Source organism: Hemitrygon akajei, chromosome 4 (genome assembly GCF_048418815.1).
Source record: "Hemitrygon akajei chromosome 4, sHemAka1.3, whole genome shotgun sequence".
NCBI lineage: Eukaryota > Metazoa > Chordata > Chondrichthyes > Myliobatiformes > Dasyatidae > Hemitrygon > Hemitrygon akajei.
The window spans coordinates 201,984,516-202,007,078 of NC_133127.1; the positions used below are offsets into that span (position 1 = coordinate 201,984,516).

Sequence of the window (22,563 nt, forward strand, 5' to 3'; positions counted from 1 at the left end):
TTCATGTGGCCAATGAGGTCGGACGTGACTCCTTACCCTTTGCCCTCTGGTTGTCTCAAGGTGCTGTGGTTGGGGCAGCCTCCTCGTGGCTTCGTCAACTATTGAGTCTTTTCCGACATTCTCCGATTTATTATCTCTCTCAACCCCATACTCCTGCCTCTCCCTGTGACCCTTGACACTGACTAATCAAGGACCTATCAACCTCTGATTGAGCCGGGAATCGTCACTACCTCAGTACAGCAACATTATGACCACTTTGCACCCTAATGGATTTCTTGTTCTAATTGTGTTCTTTCTTGATAAATTCATGTATAGTTTACATTTAATTTATATATTGCTCATGAATGCTGCTTATATGAAGCTGTGTCAAAATTTAAAGTGAATTTATTATCAAAGTACATCTGTACAAACTTGAGATTCATTCTCTTCCAGGCATTTACAAGATAATTAAAAAAATAGAATTTATGAGAAATTATGCATAAAGATTGACAAACAACCAATGTGTAGAAGAAGCCAAACTGTACAAATAAAAAATAAATAAGTAATATCAAGAACATGAGTTGAAAGTGAGCTGGGTCCTTGAAAGTGAGTAGTGGAATCAGTCCAAGTTGACATGACCCTGCCCTTTGCCCTTGAGTTCTCTGGAGGCGCTGCGGGACAGAATGCTCTCCTCTGACCCTGTCAGCTCTCTGGACACTGACATGACCCCGCCCTGTGTCTGTACAGCTGATGAGGTGTGGACACTGATATGCCTCATGTTCTTTGAGGTGCTGGGTGATGGAATGCTCACCCCGTGACCCTGTCAGCCGTCTGGACACTGTCCATGTCCAGTGATTAATGTGGTGCAGACACTGATGTGCTCCCACCCTATGTCTGTATGGCTGATGGAGTGCGGACACTGATGTGCCCCCACCCTATGTCTGTATGGCTGATGGAGTGCGGACACTGATGTGCTCCCACCCTATGTCTGTATGGCTGATGGAGTGCGGACACTGATGTGCTCCCACCCTATGTCTGTATGGCTGATGGAGTGCGGACACTGATGTGCCCCCACCCTATGTCTGTATGGCTGATGGAGTGCGGACACTGATGTGCCCCCACCCTATATCTGTATGGCTGATGGAGTGCGGACACTGATGTGCCCCATGCTCTTTGTCCCTAGGTTCTCCGGAGGCAGCTGCAGCAGTTGATTCAGGGCCGGGAGCAGATCCGGAGTAGTTCTGAGTTTACAGAGCAGGCTCTCAGCCAGGGAACTGAGGCTGAGGTGCTCCTTGTGAAGAAGCAGATGAATGAAACACTGAGAGAGCTTGCTGAGCAGGAGTTCCCTCTGCACCCTCAGGAGAATGAACACCTCGAGTGTGTGGTGGAGACGGAGGCAGTACGACGTTCCTTGCAGAACCTGGGGGCCCTGCTCACCACCAGCGCGGTAGCCCGGCAAACAGTGGCCTCGGGTGAGGGACTGCGCAACACAGTGGTGGGCCAGCCCACTACGGTCACCATCACCACCAAGGACAAAGATGGTGAGCTGGTGAAGACGGGCAGTGCGGACGTCCGGGCACAGATCACTGCTCCAGACAGTAGCACAGCTGAGGGTGAGATCGTGGATAACCGGAATGGCACCTATGACCTGCTCTACACCCTGAGGTCAGAGGGCGACCACACACTATCCATCACCCTGTATGGACAACCGGTCAGGGGCAGCCCCTTCCGAGTCCGTGCTGCCAAATCCGCCGAGGTGGTGCAGTCGCCGGATGATGTCAGACGCAGAGTGAAGTCCCCGGGCAGCGGCCACATTCGGCAAAAGGCTGTCCGACGCCCAGCCAGCATGTATGGCACCGGTAAGAGGAAGGACAATCCCATCGAGGACGAACTGATCTTCCGTGTGGGTGAGTTTGCACAGCAACCTGGGGCTGGGGGCAGTGGAGAGAGTGAGGGTGCAGAGCGAGGTGTGATGGTGACACGACGGGCTGGGGGTACAGGAGGTACAGGGTTTGAGAGAGAGCTGGGGGAATGGGAAATGAGATGGAGCTGGTGATGAATGGAGGGTGAGAAATGGGGAGTGGGGGAGAGAGAGCTGATGGGTATCCAACGAGTGAGAGAGAGCCTGGGAAAACTGATGGAAGACCATAAGACAAAGGAGCAGAAGCCAGCCATTCGGCCCATCGAGTCTGCTCCGCCATTTTATCATGAACTGACCCATTGTCCCATTTAGTCCCACTGCCCCATCTTCTCACCATAACCTTTGATGCCTTGGCTACTCAGATACCTGTCAGTCTCTGCCTTAAATATGCCCAATGACTTGACCTCCACTGCCGCCTGTGGCCACAAATTCCACAGATTCATCATCTGTGAAATGGAAGGGAAGAAAGAGCTGAGGGATGAGCAGGGAGTGAGTGAGGTGGGGGATTTGGGGAATGAGATTGAGGGGCAGGAACGAACATGGAGAGGTGGAGTGGTAGTTGCAATGAGTTGAGGGGTGTGGGGTTGTGAACAGATGGAAACAGGTGAATGAGAGAGAGAGTTGGTGGCATGTAGGGGAGTTGTTTGGAGACTGTGGCTGGATAGATGGGAGTGGGAAAGGGAAGGGTCACAAAGAGTCTGTTCCTATATTTGGACAATCCAGATTTCATGCCATTGGAATATGGGCTATCAAATATAGGAGCAGTATTAGTCCTTTCACTCCATCGTGTCTGCTCTGCCATTCCATCATTTATTATCTCTCTCAACCCTATTCTCCTGTCTTCTCCCTTAACCTTGGATGCTTTGACTAATCAATAAATTATCAAACTCCCTTTAAATATACCCAATGACTTGGCCTCCACAGCTGTCTGGCAGTGAATTCGACAGATTCACTATCCTCTGGCTAAAGAAATTCCTCCTCATCTCTGTTCTAAATGAACATCTCTCTCTTCTGAGGCTGTTCAATCTGGTCCTGGACCTCCCCACTATAGGAAACAACTTTTCCAAGTCCACTCTATCCAGTTCTTTCAATATTCAATAGGTACATTTAATGTCACAGAAATGTATACAATATGCAGCCTGAAATTCCTTTTCTTCGCAAACATCCACGGAAACAGAGGAATGCGCCAAAGAATGAATGACAGTTAAACGTTATAAAACCCCAAAGTCCCCCCAGCTCCCCTGACGCACAAGCGGCAGCAAGGCAACAATCTCCCCCCCATCAGCAAAAAAACATCAGCACCCTCCACTGAGCACTCAAGTGTGCAGCAAAGCATCAATAAAGACACAGAATTGCAGTACCCCAGACTACTCGTTCACCCGGTGATTTGACATACCACAGGCTCCCTCTCTCCTTAATAAGGGCAAAAGAAGTGTTCACATTTCCCAGTGAGAGGGGAGACAACAACAAACAACTTGCTGACTTAAACGGTGCTAAACATCTGTTGCGTTGCTTTTTCCGAGCTTTGGGCCCAAAGAACTCATGTCTCTGGGTACACTGCCAGCAGCTAACCCGCTGCTTCTGGTGTCTCTGCCTCAGTCAGGAGCACTGACCTTGAATCAGCCTGATTCCAGAGCCATGAAAATCTGGCACCCTGAAAGTGCACTAGTCTTTCAGGCCGCGTCCTTGGCATCTCAAAAAGCGGCCAGTCATGAGCTCCTGAGAGCGGGTCCCATTCCTGCAAAGAATCAAACTCAGACTGTAACTCCAGGCCAGGGTCTTCAAAAGAACCTTGAAAGGGGAAAAAAGGAGAGATCAAAGATAAAAATAGAGCTGTTTCCAAAGATGCGAGCAAAGGAGTCGCTGTTTCGTGCCATCATGACTGTGCTCTTCCCTTCGATAGGTTTAATTGAGATTCTCCTTTATTTTTCTAATCTCCAGCAAGTACAGGCGAGAGCCATCAAATACTCCTCACTCATAAACTCTTTCATTTCTGGAATCATTCTCTTGAGCCTCCTCTGGACTTTCTCTGAAGCCAGTGCATTTTTTCTTAGTTAAGGGGCCCAAGACTGCTCACAATACTCCCAAGTGTGGTCTGACCAATGCCTTATAAAGCCTCAGATTACATCCTTGCTTTTATATTCTTGCCCTCCTGAGATGAATGCCAACATTCCGTGTGCTTTTCTCACTATCGACTCAACCATGGAGTTTGTGTTTGGCTGCTCGGAGTGAGTGGTGAAGGCTCAAGACAGGGAGGTCAGTGAGGGAACGGGAAAAGTAGTTGAAATGACACAACAGGAGCTCAGGACAACTTGTGGACAGCAGACAGTGTTTTGTTAAGCACTTACTCTTTGCTTGGTGTCATTGATGCAGAGGAGGCCACAGTGTGGTTTGGTCAAGAAGGTTCATTGCTTGACATGCAAGATGAGGTAGTAAAACTGGATCAGACGTTGGCTTTGTGGGAGAAGCCAGAGAATGGTAGTAGATGGTTGCCTCTGTTTCGAGGCCTGTGACTAGTGTTGTGCTGCAGGGATTGGTGCTGGGTCCATTGTTTGTCATTATTATCAATGATCTAGGTGATAAGATGGCTGAAAGAAGATTATAACTGGGAGCTTAATGTCCAAGGATACACATTGTATCGAAAGGATAGGCAGAGGGGCGGCATTGCTCTATTGGTGAAAAAAATGAAATCAAATCATTAGAAAGAGGTGACATAGGGTCGGAAGGTGTGGGATCATAGTGGATAGAGCTAAGGAACTGCAAGGGTAAAAAGACCCTGATGGGAGTTGTATACAGGCTCCCCAACATTATCTATGATGTGATCTTCAAATTACATAGAATAGTACAGCACATTACAGGCCCTTCGGCCCACAATGTGCCGACCCTCAAACCCTACCTCCCATATAACCCCCCACCTTAAATTCCTCCATATACCTGTCTAGTAATCTCTTAAACTTCACTAGTGTAGCTGCCTCCACCACTGACTCAGGCAGTGCATTCCACGCACCAACCACTCTCTGAGTGAAAAACCTTCCTCTAATATCCCCCTTGAACTTCCCTCCCCTTACCTTAAAGCCATGTCCTCTTGTACTAAGCAGTGGTGCCCTGGGGAAGAGGCGCTGGCTGTCCACTCTGTCTAATCCTCTCAATATCTTGTATACCTCTATCATGTCTCCTCTCATCCTCCTCTCCAAAGAGTAAAGCCCTAGCTCCCTTAATCTCTGATCATAATGCATACTCTCTAAACCAGGCAGCATCCTGGTAAATCTCCTCTGTACCCTTTCCAATGCTTCCACATCCTTCCTATAGTGAGGCGACCAGAACTGAACACAGTACTCCAAGTGTAGCCTAACTAGAGTTTTATAGAGCTGCATCATTACATTGCGTCTCTTAAACTCTATCCCTCGACTTATGAAAGCTAACACCCCATAAGCTTTCTTACAACGGGAGATAGAAAATGCATGTCAAAATGACAATGTTATAATAGTCACGATATGCAGGTAGATTGGGAAAATCAGGTTGGTGCTGGATTCCAAAAGATGGAATTCATGAATGCCTATGAGTTAGCTTTTTAGAGCAGCTTGTGGTTGAGCCCACTAAGGGATCAGCTATTCTGGATTGGGTGTTGTGCAATGAACCTAAATTTTATCTTAAATCAGGGCTTAAAACAAAAGAATCCTTGGGGGGGTGGGGCAAGTGATAATCGAATGATCAAATTCCACCTGAAATTTGAGGAGAAGCTAAAGTCAGATGTATCAGTATTACAGTGGAGTAAAGGGGGTTACAGAGGCATGAAAGAGGAGTTGGAAAAGACCATTGGCAGGGATGATGGCAGAGCAGCAATATATGTACCAAAGAGGAAGAAATATTCTAAAGGCAAGATGAAACAACTGTGACAAACAAGAAGAGAGAGGCAGAAGAAAGGAATGTATAGACCAATTAGTCTGATCTCAGTGGTTGGGAAGATGTTGGAGTCAATTGTTGGGCCAATTTGATAGGCCTTATGGTCAAGGATGTGGTTTCAGGGTACTTGGAGGCACATGATAAAGTAGCCTGTAGACAGCATTATTTCATCAAACCTTGCTTGACAAATCTGTTGAAATTCTTTGAAGAAATAATAAGCAGGGCAAACAAAGGAGAATCGGTTGATGTGTATTTGGATTTTCAGAAGGCCTTTGACAAGGTGCCATACATGAGGCTGCTTAGCAAGGTGTGGTATTACAGGAAAGATTCTAGCATGGATAAAACAGTGGCTGACTGGCAAGAGGTAAAGAGTGGGAATAAAGGGAGCCTTTTCTGTGTGGCTGCTGGTGACTAATGATGTTCCACAGGGGTCTGTGTTGGGACCAATTCTTTTTATGTTATATGTTAATGACTTGGGTGATGAAATTGATAACTTTGTTACAAAGATTGCAAACGATATGAAGGGGTAGATGGAGGGGCAGGTAGTCTTGAGGAAGTAGAGAGGCTATAGAAGAACATAGGAGCAGAATTAGGCTATTCAGACCATTGAGTCTGTTCTGCCATTCCATTATGGTTGATCCTCGAACCCATTCAACCCCGAAATATCCACTGTACTTTTTTTCCATAGATGCTGCCTGGCCTGCTGAGTTCCTCCAGCATTTTGTGTGTGTTGCTTGGATTTCCAGCATCTGCAGATTTTCTCCTGTTTGTGACAGGAGATGGGATGTTATGTGAATTTGTATAAGATGTTGGTGGGGCCTAATTGGGAATATTGTCTGCAGTGTTGGCCACTTACCTACAGGAAAGAGTAGCGAGATTATCCATAGAGATGTTGCCGGGACTTGAGGTTTAGTGAAAGGATGAATAGGTATGGTTATGTGTGTGTGTGGTCTCTGTCTATACCTGTATCGTAGCCCGTGTGTGTGTGTCTGTCTATACCTGTATTGTAGCTCCTCACAGTTCTCTGTGGGTGTGTGTGTTTGTGTATGCCTGTATCACAGCCCCTCACAGTTGTATGTGTGTGTCTCTGTGTATTCCTGTATTGTAGCTCCTCACAGTTTTCATAAGATCACAAGACAAAACAGCAGAAGTAGGCCATTCGGCCCATTGGGTTGCTCCACCACACCACCATGAGCTAAACTCTTCTCCCATCTAGTTCCAATTTCCGGCTTTTTCCCCATATCCCTTGATACCCTAATTAGATACCTATCAATCTCCTCCTTAAACACCCTCAATGATCGGGCCTCCACAGCTGCATGTGGCAATGAATTCCATAAATCCACGACCCTCTAGCTAAAAAAATTTCTCCTCATCTCTGTTTTGAATGGGTACCCTCTAATTCTAAGACTGTGGCCTCTTGTCCTGGACTCACCCACCAAGGGAAGCAGCCTTTCCACATCTACTCTGTCCAACCCTTTCAACATTCAAAATGTTTCTTTAAATCCCCTCTCAATCTTCTATACTCTAATGAATACAGTCCAAGAGTTGACAAATGCGCCTCATATGTTAGCCCCTGCATTCCAGGAATCATCCTCGTAAATCTCTGAACTCCCTCCAACATCAGTACATCCCTTCTAAGATGGGAGCCCAAAACTGCACACAGTATTCCAAATGAGGTCTCACCAGTGCCCCATAGAGCCTCACCAACACCTCCTTACTCTTGTACACTATTCCTCTTGAAATGAATGCCAACATGGCATTTGCTTTCCTTACTGCCGATCCAACCTGGTGGTTGACCTTTAGGGTATCCTGCACTAGGACCCTTTGCACTACCAATTTTTAAATTTTCTTGCCATCTAAATAATAATCTGCCTGATTATTTCTTCTTCCAAAATGTACAACCGTACATTTCTCAACATTGTATCTCATCTGCCATTTCTTTGCCCACTCTCCTAAACTGACCAAGTCTCTCTGTAACCTTTCCGTTTCTTCAACACTTCCTGCTCCTCCACCTATCTTGGTGTCATCCACAAACTTAGCCACAAAACCATTTAATCTATAATCTAAATCATCGATATACAGTGTAAAAAGAAGCGGCCCCAACACCGACCCCTGCGGAACACCACTAGTGACCGGCAACCAACCAGTACAGGTTCCATTTATTCCCACCCTTTGCTTTCTGCCTATCAGCCAATGCTCCACCCATTCCAATATATTTCCTGTAATTCCATGGGCTCTCTTATGAAGCAACCTCTTATGCGACACCTTATTCGGGAGGCAGAGGCAGAGATAGATAAGAGTTATCGGGAGGCTGTCACACCGAAAAGACAGGAGGTAGGCAAATGGGTGACAGTCAAGAGAGGCAGGGGGAGCAGACAGAGAGAGAAGAGCACCCTTGTGGCCGTTCCCATCAAAAATAAGTATACCATTTTGGATACTGTTGGTGGGGATGACCTACCAGGAACAAGCTGCAGTGGTCCTGTCTCTGGCACTGAGGTTGGACCCTTGACTAGGAACGGGAGGAAGGAAGAGAAGAGAGCGGTATTGATAGGGGATTCTGTAGTCGGGGGCGGATAGGAGATTTTGTGGGGAAGATCGGGAGTCTCGGATAGTATGTTGCTTCCCTGGTGCCGGGGTCCGAGACATCTCAGATCGGGTGCAGGTTATTCTCGAGAGGGAGGGCAAGAATCCAGATGTTGTGGTCCATGTAGGGACCAATGACGTGGGTAGGATGAGTGAGGGGGTCCTGCGTAGGGAGTTCAGGGAGTTAGGTGCGAAGCTGAAGAGCAGGACCTCCAGGGTAACAATTTCAGGATTGCTACCTGTGCCACGTGCGAGTGAGGCAAGGAACAGGAGGATTATAAAGATTAATACGTGGCTGAGAGGATGGTGCAGGAGGGAGGGCTTCAGGTTTGTAGATAATTGGGTTTTGTTCCAGGAAAGGTGGGATCTGTTCCGAAGGGACGGTTTACACCTGAACTGGAGCGGTACTAACATTCTTGCAGGGAAGTTTGCTAGTGCTTCTTGGGGGGGGGGGGGGGGGGTTTAAACTAAATTTGCAGGGGGCGGGGATCCAGAATGTGAGAGAGGATAGCGAGAGGAAGAATAAAGGACAGGTGGGGACTACACGGTTCCGGAATATTAAGTGTGGAATAGATGAAGATGGGGCGGAACAAGTGATAAGGAGGACTCATGTACAGAGGGATGGTCTGACAGAACATGGAGTTAAATGTGTTGAAAGAATAAGTAAATTTAGGAAGGACAACAAAATTATAGGGGCGTATAGCCCGATGGGAGTTCGGGGAGCTGGGTTAAGCACAATAGGCAGCGATTCAAACAGAGAGAGGAGAAATGGGTTAAAAATTCTATATCTGAATGCACGGTGTCAGAAATAAGGCGGATGAGCTTGAAGCCCAGGTGCGAATGGGTAACTATGATGTTGTTGGGATAACGGAGACATGGCTGCAGGGAGATCAGACCTGGGAAATGAATGTACAAGGGTATACGTGCTATCGTAGGGACAGAAATGTGGGCAGAGGGGATGGGGTGGCCCTGTTGGTGAGGAATGAGATTCAGTCCTTTGCAAGGGGGGACATAGGGTCAGGAGAAGTAGAGTCTGTGTAGATAGAACTGAGGAACAGTAAGGGTAAAAGGACCCAAATGGGTGTTGTCTACAGGCCACCAAACAGTAGCAGGGATATTGGGTGCAAGTTGAATAGGGAGATAACATTGGCATGTGGCAAAGGTAATGTCGCAGTAGTTATGGGGGATTTCAACATGCAGGTGAGCTGGGAGAATCAGGTTGGTGCTGGACCACAGGATAGGGAGTTTGTAGAGTGCCTACGGGATGCATTCTTGGAACAGCTTGTACGAGAGCTGACCAGGGACAAGACTATTCTGGATTTAGTGTTATATAATGAACAGGATTTGATAAGCGATCTCGCAGTAAAGGAGCCATTAGGAGGTAGTGATCACAATATGATAAGTTTTTATCTGCAATTTGAGAAGGATAAGGGCAGCTCAGAGGTGTCAGTGTTGCAGATGAACAGGGGAAACTATGGAGCCATGAGGGAGGAGCTGGCCAAAGTTGACTGGACGGATAGCCTAGCAGAAAAGACAGTGGAACAGCAATGGCAGGTATTCTTGGGAATAATGCACAAGGTGCAAAATCAGTTCATCCCCCAGAGAAGGAAGGATTCAAAGGGGGGAAAGGGGCCTCAGTGGTTGACAAAGGAAGTCAGAGGTTGCATAGCATTAAAAAAAAGGAAATATGACAGAGCTAAGGTGAGTGGGAGGACAGATGATTGGGAAATTTTTAAGGAACAACAGAACTTAACTAAAAAGACAATACGGAGAGAAAAAATGAGGTACGAACGCAAGCTAGCCAGGAATATAAAGGAAGATAGCAAAAGCTTTTTTAGGTATGTGAAGAGAAAGAAGATAGTTATGAACAATGTTGGGCCCTTGAAGAATGAATTGGGTGAAATTGTTATGGGAAACAGAGAAATGGCAGAAGAATTTAATGAGTACTTTAGATCTGTTTTCACTAAGGAAGACACAAGCAATCTCCCAGATGTATGGATGGGCCAAGGACATAGGGTAACAGAGGAAATGAAACAGATTGACATTCGGAACGAAACGGTGATGAGAAGACTGATGGGACTGAAGGCTGACAAATCCCCAGGTCCAGATGGTCTGCATCCTAGGGTACTAAAGGAGGTGGCCCTGGAAATTGCGGATGCATTGGTAATCATTTTCCAATGTTCCTTAGATTCAGGAACAGTTCCTGAGGATTGGAGAATGGCTAATGTTACCCACTTTTTAAGAAAGGAGGGAGGGAGAAAACAGAGAACTATCGACCTGTCAACCTGACATCAGTGGTGGGAAAGATGCTAGAGTCCATTATTAAGGATGAAATAGTGGCATATCTAGATAGCAGTGATAGGATTGGGCCGAGCCAGCATGGATTTACCAAGGGTAAATCATGCTTGACTAATCTGTTGGAGTTTTTCGAGGATGTAACCAGGAAGTTAGACGGGAGAGATCCAGCGGATGTAGTGTATCTCGATTTTCAGAAGGCATTTGATAAGGTCCCACATAGAAGATTGGTGGGTAAAATCAAAGCTCAGGGCATCGGGGGGAAGGCATTGACATGGATAGAAAACTGGTTGGCAGATAGAAAGCAAAGGGTAGCGGTGAATGGGTGTTTCTCGGAATGGCAGGTGGTGACTAGTGGGGTGCCACAGGGCTCGGTAATGGGACCACAGCTGTTTACCATTTACATCAACGATTTAGATGAAGGCATTGAGAATAACATCAGCAAGTTTGCTGATGATACTAAGCTGGGTGGCAGTGTGACATATGATGTGGATGTTAGGAGAATTCAGGGTGACTTGGATAGGCTGGGTGAGTGGGCAGATACTTGGCAGATGGCGTTTAATGTGAATAAGTGTGAGGTTATCCACTTTGGGAGTAAGAACAGGAAGGCAGATTATTATCTGAACGGTGTAGAGTTGGATAAGGGAGAAATACAAAGAGATCTCGGAGTCCTTGTTCATCAGTCACTGAAGATGAATGAGCAAGTGCAGCAGGCAGTGAAGAAGGCTAATGGAATGTTTGCATTTATTACAAAGGGAGTTGAGTACAAGAGCAAGGAAATCCTCTTGCATTTGTACAGAGCCCTGGTGAGACCACACCTGGAGTATTGTGTACAGTTTTGGTTTCCAGGGTTAAGGAAGGACATCCTGGCTGTAGAGGAAGTGCAGCGTAGATTCACGAGGTTAATTCCTGGGATGTCTGGACTGTCTTACGCAGAGAGGTTAGAGAGACTGGGCTTGTACTCGCTGGAATTAAGGAGATTGAGAGGGGATCTGATTGAAACATATAAGATTATTAAGGGATTGGACAAGATAGTGGCAGGAAATATGTTCCAGATGCTGGGTGAGTCCAGTACCAGAGGGCATGGTTTGAGACTAAGCGGTAGGTCATTTAGGACAGAGTTAAGGAAAAACTTCTTCTCCCAGAGAGTTGCGGGGGTCTGGAATGCACTGCCTCGGAAGGTAGTGGAGGCCAATTCTCTGGATGCTTTCAAGAGGAGCTAAATAGATATCTTATGGGTAGGGGAATCAAGGGATATGGAGACAAGGCAGGAACCGGGTATTGATAGTAATTGATCAGCCATGATCTCAAAATGGTGGTGCAGGCTCGAAGGGCCGAATGGTCTACTTCTGCACCTATTGTCTGTTGAAGGCCTTTTGAAAATCCAAATATACAGCATCCACAGCCTCTCCCTTGTCAATCTTACTTGAGATTACCTCAAAAAATTCCAATAGGTTGGTGAGGCAGGATTTTCCTTCATGAAACCATGCTGGCTTGGACCTATCTTGTCATGCACCTTACAGTTGTGTGTGTGTGTCTCTGCCTATACCTGTATTGTAGATCCTCACAGTTGTGTGTGTGTCTGTGTATTCCTGTATCACAGCCCCTCACAGTTGTGTGTGTGTCTGTGTATTCCTGTATCACAGCCCCTCACAGTTGTGTGTGTAACCCCTGGGTCGCCTCAGGCATCGCTCAAACTCGTTCTAGTCTAGGGGGAGCAGCCTTCGGCCCCGCCAAACTGGGTAATCAGCTGGTGTGGATGCTGTGTGATGTCCCCGCCTCGCTCAAAAAACAGACAGTACACCTTATGCGATTAAATGAGTACAATTTATAAAGATTACTATAACTAAGCGATTACTAACGATACAGTATATATGAATAAGAGGAAAAAAAAGAAAAGGCGCCAAACTTATCAAAGTCCAAACCACTTCGTGCACAACCGTTGGAGCTCAATTACTGAAGTCTTCTGGCCACCATTCGATCCCATCCGACTTCCTCGACCCGCCTCCTGGGACCCCCACGGTGGTCGACCAGATGCTCCACACTCCTCTGTCTCCGTCTCCTCTCATCACCGAAAACCTTGGGCCGGGGACCGTCGCCCAGCTTCCAGTATCCCGTCCTCTCTCTCTCATTCCATCGCGCCGACTCCCCAAAACCCCCACTAACAATCAGTTTATAGTCCCAAACAAGCTTCCAGCACTTATCATAACAACGACGCTAGCATTCCTACTATTAACACAGGCGCCAGCATTCCTACTTTTAACAAAACAAAGACGCCATTTTGATTACATACACAGTAACAAAGAAAAAGAAAAAAACCCCCGTTACATGTGTGTGTCTGTGTATTCCTGTATTACAGCCCCTCACAGTTGTGTGTGTGTGTGTGTATTCCTGTATCACAGCCACTCAGGGTTTTGTGTGTGTTTTGTGTATTCCTGTATCACAGCCCCTCACAGCTGTGTGTGTCTCTGTGTATTCCTGTATCACAGCCCCTCACAGTTGTGTGTGTGTTTGTGTATTCCTGTATCACAGCCCCTCACGGTTCTGTGTGTCTCTGTGTATTCCTGTATCACAGCCCCTCACAGTTGTGTGTGTGTTTGTGTATTCCTATATCACAGCCCCTCACAGCTGTGTGTGTCTCTGCCTATACCTGTATTGTAGCCCTTCACAGTTGTGTGTGTGTTTGTGTATTCCTGTATCACAGCCCCTCACAGTTGTGTGTGTCTCTGTGTATTCCTGTATCACAGCCCCTCACGGTTCTGTGTGTGTTTGTGTATTCGTGTATCACAGCCCCTCACGGTTCTGTGTGTGTCTCTGTGTATTCCTGTATCACAGCCCCTCACAGTTGTGTGTGTGTCTGTGTATTCCTGTATCACAGCCCCTCACAGTTGTGTGTGTGTCTGTGTATTCCTGTATCACAGCCCCTCACAATTGTGTGTGTCTCTGTGTATTCCTGTATCACAGCCCCTCACGGTTCTGTGTGTCTCTGTGTATTCCTGTATCACAGCCCCTCACAGTTGTGTGTGTCTCTGTGAATTCCTGTATCACAGCCCCTCACAGTTGTGTGTGTGTCTGTGTATTCCTGTATCACAGCCCCTCACGGTTCTGTGTGTGTCTGTGTATTCCTGTATCACAGCCCCTCACAGTTGTGTGTGTGTCTGTGTATTCCTGTATCACAGCCCCTCACAGTTGTGTGTGTCTCTGTGTATTCCTGTATCACAGCCCCTCACGGTTCTGTGTGTCTCTGTGTATTCCTGTATCACAGCCCCTCACAGTTGTGTGTGTCTCTGTGTATTCCTGTATCACAGCCCCTCACAGTTGTGTGTGTCTGTGTATTCCTGTATCACAGCCCCTCACAGCTGTGTGTGTGTCTGTGTATTCCTGTATCACAGCCCCTCACGGTTCTGTGTGTGTTTGTGTATTCCTGTATCACAGCCCCTCACAGTTGTGTGTGTGTCTGTGTATTCCTGTATCACAGCCCCTCACAGTTGTGTGTGTCTCTGTGTATTCCTGTATCACAGCCCCTCACGGTTCTGTGTGTCTCTGTGTATTCCTGTATCACAGCCCCTCACAGTTGTGTGTGTCTCTGTGTATTCCTGTATCACAGCCCCTCACAGTTGTGTGTGTCTGTGTATTCCTGTATCACAGCCCCTCACAGTTGTGTGTGTCTCTGTGTATTCCTGTATCACAGCCCCTCACGGTTCTGTGTGTCTCTGTGTATTCCTGTATCACAGCCCCTCACAGTTGTGTGTGTCTGTGTATTCCTGTATCACAGCCCCTCACAGTTGTGTGTGTCTCTGTGTATTCCTGTATCACAGCCCCTCACAGTTGTGTGTGTCTCTGTGTATTCCTGTATCACAGCCCCTCACAGCTGTGTGTGTGTCTGTGTATTCCTGTATCACAGCCCCTCACAGTTGTGTGTGTCTGTGTATTCCTGTATCACAGCCCCTCACAGTTGTGTGTGTGTCTGTGTATTCCTGTATCACAGCCCCTCACAGTTGTGTGTGTCTCTGTGAATTCCTGTATCACAGCCCCTCACAGTTGTGTGTGTGTGTCTGTGTATTCCTGTATCACAGCCCCTCACAGTTGTGTGTGTGTCTGTGTATTCCTGTATCACAGCCCCTCACAGTTGTGTGTGTCTCTGTGTATTCCTGTATCACAGCCCCTCACGGTTCTGTGTGTCTCTGTGTATTCCTGTATCACAGCCCCTCACAGTTGTGTGTGTCTCTGTGTATTCCTGTATCACAGCCCCTCACGGTTGTGTGTGTGTCTCTGTGTATTCCTGTATCACAGCCCCTCACAGTTGTGTGTGTCTCTGTGAATTCCTGTATCACAGCCCCTCACAGTTGTGTGTGTGTCTGTGTATTCCTGTATCACAGCCACTCAGGGTTTTGTGTGTGTTTTGTGTATTCCTGTATCACAGCCCCTCACAGCTGTGTGTGTCTCTGTGTATTCCTGTATCACAGCCCCTCACAGTTGTGTGTGTCTCTGTGTATTCCTGTATCACAGCCCCTCACGGTTCTGTGTGTCTCTGTGTATTCCTGTATCACAGCCCCTCACGGTTCTGTGTGTGTCTCTGTGTATTCCTGTATCACAGCCCCTCACAGCTGTGTGTGTCTCTGTGTATTCCTGTATCACAGCCCCTCACGGTTCTGTGTGTGTGTCTGTGTATTCCTGTATCACAGCCCCTCACGGTTCTGTGTGTGTTTGTGTATTCGTGTATCACAGCCCCTCACGGTTCTGTGTGTGTGTCTCTGTGTATTCCTGTATCACAGCCCCTCACGGTTCTGTGTGTGTGTCTCTGTGTATTCCTGTATCACAGCCCCTCACAGTTCTGTGTGTGTGTCTGTGTATTCCTGTATCACAGCCCCTCACGGTTCTGTGTGTGTTTGTGTATTCCTGCATCACAGCCCCTCACGGTTCTGTGTGTGTTTGTGTATTCCTGCATCACAGCCCCTCACAGTTCTGTGTGTGTTGTGCCCACAGGGAGCAGAGGTCGGGAGAAAGGAGAGTTCACCAACCTGCAGGGAATTTCTGCCTCGGGAAACAACCGCATTGTGGTTGCCGATAGCAACAACCAATGTATCCAGGTACTGGCACTGCGTCTGTGAGCAGGGAACTGTCTTTGAAGGGAAGGAGCATTTGTGATGATGTACTGTATGTCCCCCAGATATTCTCCAATGATGGACAGTTCAAATTGCGCTTCGGGGTGCGGGGACGTTCTCCAGGCCAACTCCAGCGTCCAACTGGCGTGACCATTGACCCTAATGGTGACATCATTGTGGCCGATTATGACAACCGATGGGTCAGCACCTTCACTCCTGATGGCAAGTTCAAGGTAGGGGCTAAATGGGTGGTAGGGGGGAGTGAAGGGAATTAAGTGAATAGTTTGCGGCCAAATGGGAGTAGGGGAGTAAAAGCAAAGGGGAGGTATGGGGCCCGAATGGGGCAGTGTGAGAGAGAGTGGGGTTGGGGTGGGGGTGCTCCGGGGGGGAGTGAATGAGTAGGAAAGTGGAGGTTGTGAGTGTAGAGAGGGGAGAAGGTAAATAAGATGGCAATAAGATTGAAAAAGTGCAGAGAAACTTTCAAAAAATGTTGCAGGGACTTGAGGTCCTGAGTCATTGAGAAAGTTTCAATACGTTAGGAATTATTCCCCAATGTGGAAGGTTGAGAGGTTTGAGGAGGGGTATAGATCGGGTAAATGCAAGCAGTCTTTTTCAACTGAGCTTGGGTGAAACTACAACTAGAGATCATGGGTTAATGGTGAAATGTTCAAATGGAACATGAGGAGGAACCTCTTCACTCAGAGTGGTGACAGTGTGTAACCAGCTGTCAACACGAGTGGTGGATTTGGGGCCGATTTCAACATTTGAGAAAAAATTGTGTAAGTACATGGATGGGAGGGGTATTGAGGGCTATGGTCCCAGTGCAGGTCAATAGGACAAGGCAGATCAATAATTCGGCATGAACCAGATGGGCTGAATGGCCTGTTTTTATGTCCTATGACTCTGACTTCAAGTTATGTTGCAACTTTATAAAACTCTTGTTTAGCCACTTCTGGAGTATTGCATCATTTCTGTTCGCTCCATTATGGGAAGGATGTGGAGGCTATGGAGAGGGTGCAGGAGAGACTCACCAGACTGCTGCCTGGATTAGAGAGCATGTCTTATAAAGGCTTTTCAGTGAAGGAGGATGGAGAGGCACCTTGACAGAGATGTAAATAATATCAGAGGCATTGATAAAGTGGATAGCTGGTTGCTTTTACCCAGTTTTGAAATGTCTAATAGCAGAGGGCATGTATTCTAGCTGAGAAGGGGTAAATTCAAAGGAGAAGTGAGAGGCAAGACTTTTTTAAAAAAAAAAGAAAGAAAAGAAGTATGTGTGGTGGCTGCCTGGAATGCAGAAATGATGGGCATTAGATTCATTCCGAGTCAATGGATTACTTAGCTCAACACTATGAGGAGGGGAGGGGTCATGAGCGGGGAGAGGAGGGGAGGGGACAGTGAATGGGTAGGGAGCGGGGAAGGGAGGGGGTAGTGAATGGGAAGAGGAGGGGCATGAGTGGGTGAGGTGTAGTAAAATACATTAACAAGCAGTCGGTCTGTAGCTTCTCTAATACAATTGCTCAGGTGTAAACATCAAACAGGAACAGGCCCGTCAGATCTCTCAGCCTGTGCTGCGCCAGAGAAAACAACCTAAGTTTGTTCAACCTCTCGTTATAGCACATGCCCTCAAATCCAGGCAACATCTTGGTAAACCTTTTCTGCATCCTCTTCAAAGTCTCGACATTCGTCCTAGAATGGGGTGAGCAGAGCTGCGTGCAATACTCCAGATGCAGCCTAACTAGAGTTTTATGAAGCTGCCACATAACTTCCTGACTTTTGAACTCAATGCCTCAATCAATAAAGTAGAACATACCACCTGTCATCTTAATCACCTTATCAGTTGCTCATTCCTCTATCTGTGTCTAATTCCTCCCCAGCAGTACTGTGCAAATCCTATATATGGTTCACCCCCACAGTCTCCTTAGATTCTTGGGGAGGGGGAACAGCCTTGCCTAGTTCCCCTATTCTGAACCCTCCGTCCATTCCACCCTCCCCCATCATCCACTTCCACCATCCGCTCCCCCATCTCCCCCTTCCAGACAAGCCCTCCTGGTCTTTGCGCACCCCCCCTTCCCCTCTTACTGTCTTGCTTTCTTTTTGACTCTCACTCTTTGTCTCTGAACTTGCCTCACTCTGTCTCTGACTCTCTCTGCAGAGTAAGATCGGTGCGGGGAAGCTGTTGGGTCCGAAGGGTGTGGCAGTAGACCGGAACGGCCACCTGATTGTGGTTGATAACAAAGCGTGTAGTGTCTTCATCTTCCAGTCCAACGGGAAGCTGGTGACGCGGTTCGGGGCTCGAGGCACTGCAGACAGACAGTTTGCAGGTACACTGGACGGTAATAACTCCCACTACCTCTTCCTCTGCACCACACAGGCCCTTTGGCCTGGCTCGTCTGTGCTGACCGGTGGTGCATTTCTGTACCAGTTCCATTGGGCTGTATTAGCCCCAAGTCCCTCTGTTTCTCTCCCATCCACATACCTGATCAAACTCGGCCTCCAGCACTTCCTTTATTCATCCACGTATCTGATCAAACTGTCTCCACCACTTGCTTTATCCATCCCCCTTCCTGACCAAATGCTGTATCGGAGGGATAGGAAGGTAGGCAGAGAGGGAAGCGTGGCTCTACTGGTAAAGAATAGCATCAAATCAGTAGAAAGATGTGACATAGAATCGGAAAATAGTAATTCTTGTGAGTTGAGTTAAGAAACTGTAAGGGTAAAAGGACCCTGATGGCAGTTATCTACACAGTAGGTGGGATGTGAACCAGAGGTTACAACGGGAACTAAAAAAGGCGTGTCAAAAGGGCAATGTTATGATCGACATGGGAGACTTCAACACGCAGCTGATTGGGGAAAATCAGATTGGTAATGAATCTCAAGAGAGTGAGTTTGTTGAATGTTTACAAATGGCTTTTTAGAGCAGTTTGTTGCTGACCCTACTAGGGAATCAGCTATACTGGATTGGGTGTGAAATCTCTTTTCACTGGCCGTCTCTGGAAATACAGCTCTTTAACCCCTCACTAACAGCCACTGGACTCTGTGGCAAGGAAGTCACATTTCACAGGCTCCTTACATCTAGGGTGTGTATGACTTTGGTCCTGCCAAACCCGTGAGATTCGGATGTCTCGCCTATCCAAACTCTGATTTGTGTAAATGCTGTATGATTTATGGCCTCCTGCAATTGCCTGTCAGCAAGAAATAACAGATCGCACACTGCGTATAATTATAAAGAAAGTATATTGAAGAACGTTAACTTAAGCAAACATTCCCCTCAGGAATTGATATATAGTTTTAGATACTGTTGGAGAGGTTGACCTGACAGAGGAAGACCACAACGAACGTGACTCTGGCACTCTGCCCAGTGCCGTGATCAAGAAAGCAGGGAGACATACAGTAGTTATAGGGGATTCCATCGTGAGGGGAACAGACAAGAGATTCTGCAAACCAGACAAGGATACCCGGATGGTGTGTTGCCTCCCTGGTGCCAGGGTGCGGGATATCTCGGATCGGGTCCAGAGTATTCTCAGGAGAGAGGGCGAGCAACCAGAAGTCTTGGTACATGTTGGTACCAATGACATAGGCAGAAAAGGAGAGGAGGTCCTGAAGGAAGATGACTGGGAGCTAGGAAGAAAATTGAAAAGCCAGACCTCCAGAGTAATAATCTCAGGATTACTGCCTGAGCCACATGCTAATGGAGGTAAGAATAGCAGAATTAAGCAGATGAATGTGTGGCTAAGTAACTGGTGCAGGGGGCAGGGCTTCAAATTCTTAGATCACTGGGATCTATTTTGGGGGAGGCATGACTTATACAGAAACAATGGGTTACACCTGAACTCAAAGGGTAGCAATATCCTGGCGGGATTGTTTAATATAGCTGTTAGGGAGGGTTTAAACTAAGTTGGTAGGGGGAAGGAAACCAGGGTGTTAGGGTCGAGGAAGAGGAAAACAGAAATAAGTCAAAGATACTGAGCAGCAAAGATGGCAAGAGGGACAGGCAGGTGAATAGACAGGGTAATCTGCTGTGTGATAGAAATATAACAAAGTCAGTAACAGATACTGATCTAAGTGTACTATATTTAAATGCCCGCAGCATTAGAAATAAAGTGGATGACCTTGATGTACAGCTACAGGTTAAAAGATATGACATAGTGGCCATCACTGAGTCATGGCTAAATGATGGATGTGATTGGGAGCTGAATGTCCAAGGATACACTGTGTATAGGAAAGATAGGAAGGTAGGTAAAGGGGGTGGCGTGGCCCTGATGGTAAGCAATGATATCAAATCAATAGAAAGAAGGGACATAGGATCAGAAGAAGTAGAATCCCTATGGGTCGAGTTAAGAAATGGCAAGGTTAAAAAGACACTAATAGCAGTTATATACAGGCCTCCAAACAGCAGCCGGGATGTAGACTACAAGTTACAGCTGGAAATAGAAAAAGCGAGTCAGAAGGAAAATGTCAAGATAATTATGGGGGATTTTAATATGAAAGTGGATTGGGAAAGTCAGGAAGGTACTGGATCTCAGGAGAGGGAGTTTGTAGAATGCCTGCGGGATGGCTTTCTGAAGCAGCTTGTCCATAAGCCCACTAGGGGATCAGCTGTTTTGGATTGGGTGCTGTGTAATGAACCTGAGGTGATTAGGGAGCTAGAGGTAATGGAACCCCTTGGAAGTAGTGATCATAATATGATCAAGTTCAGTTTCAAATTTGAAAAGGAGAAGCTGGTATCAGGTGTATCAATATTTCAGTGGAACAAAGGAAATTACAGTGGTATGAGAGAGGAACTGGCCCAAGTTGATTGGAAAAGTAAGCTCAATGGAGGGACAGTAGAGTAGAATTGGATGAAATTCCTACAAGAAATAAGGAGAGTGCAGGAAAAATATATTCCAAGAAAAAAGAAAATCATAAAAAGAAAAATGACACAAATGTGGCTAACAAGAGAAGTTAAGGCTAAAATAAAAGCAAAAGGAAGCAAAAATTAGTGGAAAAACTGAGGACTGGACAAATTTTAAAAATTTACAGAAGGAAACTAAGAAAGTCATTAGGAAAGAAAGGACGAATTATGAAAGGAAATTGGCAATTAACATAAAAAAGGACACTAAGTTTTTTTAAATATATGAAGAGTAAAAGAGTGACACGGGTAGATATAGGACCAATTGAAAAGGATGCTGGAGAAATTATTATGGGTAATAAAGAGATGGCAGAGGAACTAAATGTCTTCACAGTGGAAGACATTAGCAACATACCTGATAGCCCGAGGTCTCAGGGAATAGAATTGGGTACAGTCAAGATTACTAGAGAGAAAGCGCGTGAGAAGCTAAATGGACTAAGGATAGTGCATCCGTGGGTTCTGAAAGAGGTGGCTTTGGAAATAATTTTCCAGGAATCAGTAGACTCGGGCACGGTCCTGGAGGACTGGGAGGTCGCAAATGTAGTTCCGTTGTTTAAGAAAGGGGGGAGGCAGCAGAAAGAAAATTACAGACCGATTAGTCTGACATCGGTAGTTGGAAAGTTATTGGAGTCGATCCTCAAGGATGAGATTATGCATTACCTTGAGCTGCATGACAAAATAGGCCCAAGCCAACATGGTTTCATGAAGGGAAAATACTGCCTCACCTACCTATTAGAATTTTTTGAGGTAATCTCAAATAAGATTGACAAGGGAGAGGCTGTGGATGTTGTGTGTTTGAAATTTCAAAAGGCCTTTGTTAAGATGTTGCATAAGAGACTGCTTAATAAGATGAGGGCCCATGGAATTACAGGAAGGATATTGGAATGGGTGGAGCATTGGCTGATAGGCAGAAAGCAAAGAGTGGGAATACAGGGATCCTATTTTGGTTGGTTGCCGGTCACTAGTGGTGTTCCGCAGGGGTTGGTGTTGGGGCCTCTTCTTTTTACACTGTATATCGATGATTTAGATTATGGATTAAAAGGTTTTGTGGCTAATTTTGCAGATGACCCAAGATAGGAGGAGGAGCAGGAAGTGTTGAAGAAACGGAAAGATTGCAGAGAGACTTGGTCAGTTTCGGAGAGTGGGCAAAGAAATGGCAGATGAGATACAATGTTGAGAAATGTACTGTTGTACATTTTGGAAGAAGAAACAATCGGGCAGATTATTATTTAGATGGGGAAAAAATTCAAAAATCGGAAGTGCAAAGGGATTTGGGGGTCCTAGTGCAGAATACCCTAAAGGTTAACCACCAGGTTGGATTGGCAGTAAGGAAAGCGAATGCCATGTTGGCATTCATTTCAAGAGGAATAGTGTACAAGAGTAAGGAGGTGTTGATGAGGCTCTATGGGGCACTGGTGAGACCCCATTTGGAATATTGTGTGCAGTTTTGGGCCCCCTATCTTAGAAAGGATGTGCTGATGTTGGAGAGAGTTCAGAGAAGATTCACTAGGATGATTCCTGGAATGCAGGGACTAACATATGCGGAGCATTTATTGGCTCTTGGATTGTATTCATTAGAGTATAGAAGAATGACAGGGATCTCATAGAAACATTTTGAATGTTGAAAGGGTTGGACAGAGTAGATGTGGAAAGGCTGTTTCTCTTGGTGGGTGAGTCCAGGACAAGAGGTCACAGTCTTAGAATTAGAGGGTACCCATTTAAAACAGAGATGAGGAGAAATTTTTTTAGCCAGAGGGTCGTGGATTTATGGAATTCGTTGCCACATACAGCTGTGGAGGCCCAATCATTGAAGGTTTTTAAGGAGGAGATTGACAGGTATCTGATTAGTCAGGGTATCAAGGGATATGGGAAAAAAGCCGGAAATT

At 46.5% G+C, this 22,563-nt stretch overlaps 1 protein-coding gene across 11 annotated transcripts in view; it reads left to right on the forward strand.

Annotated features, from left to right (window-relative positions):
- LOC140727141 (tripartite motif-containing protein 2-like) overlaps positions 1-22,563 on the forward strand; it is a 99,545-nt gene that overhangs the window by 36,552 nt on the left and 40,430 nt on the right. For 8 of the 11 annotated variants that reach the window (XM_073044450.1, XM_073044448.1, XM_073044449.1 and 5 more), the window contains 4 exons: positions 1,163-1,886; positions 15,668-15,771; positions 15,852-16,019; positions 17,942-18,122. In XM_073044450.1, coding sequence (XP_072900551.1) covers positions 1,163-1,886; positions 15,668-15,771; positions 15,852-16,019; positions 17,942-18,122 — 1,177 coding nt within the window. The remainder of the gene's footprint in view (positions 1-1,162; positions 1,887-15,667; positions 15,772-15,851; positions 16,020-17,941; positions 18,123-22,563) is intronic. The other 3 variants (XM_073044451.1, XM_073044453.1, XM_073044456.1) reach the window with 1 other exon arrangement.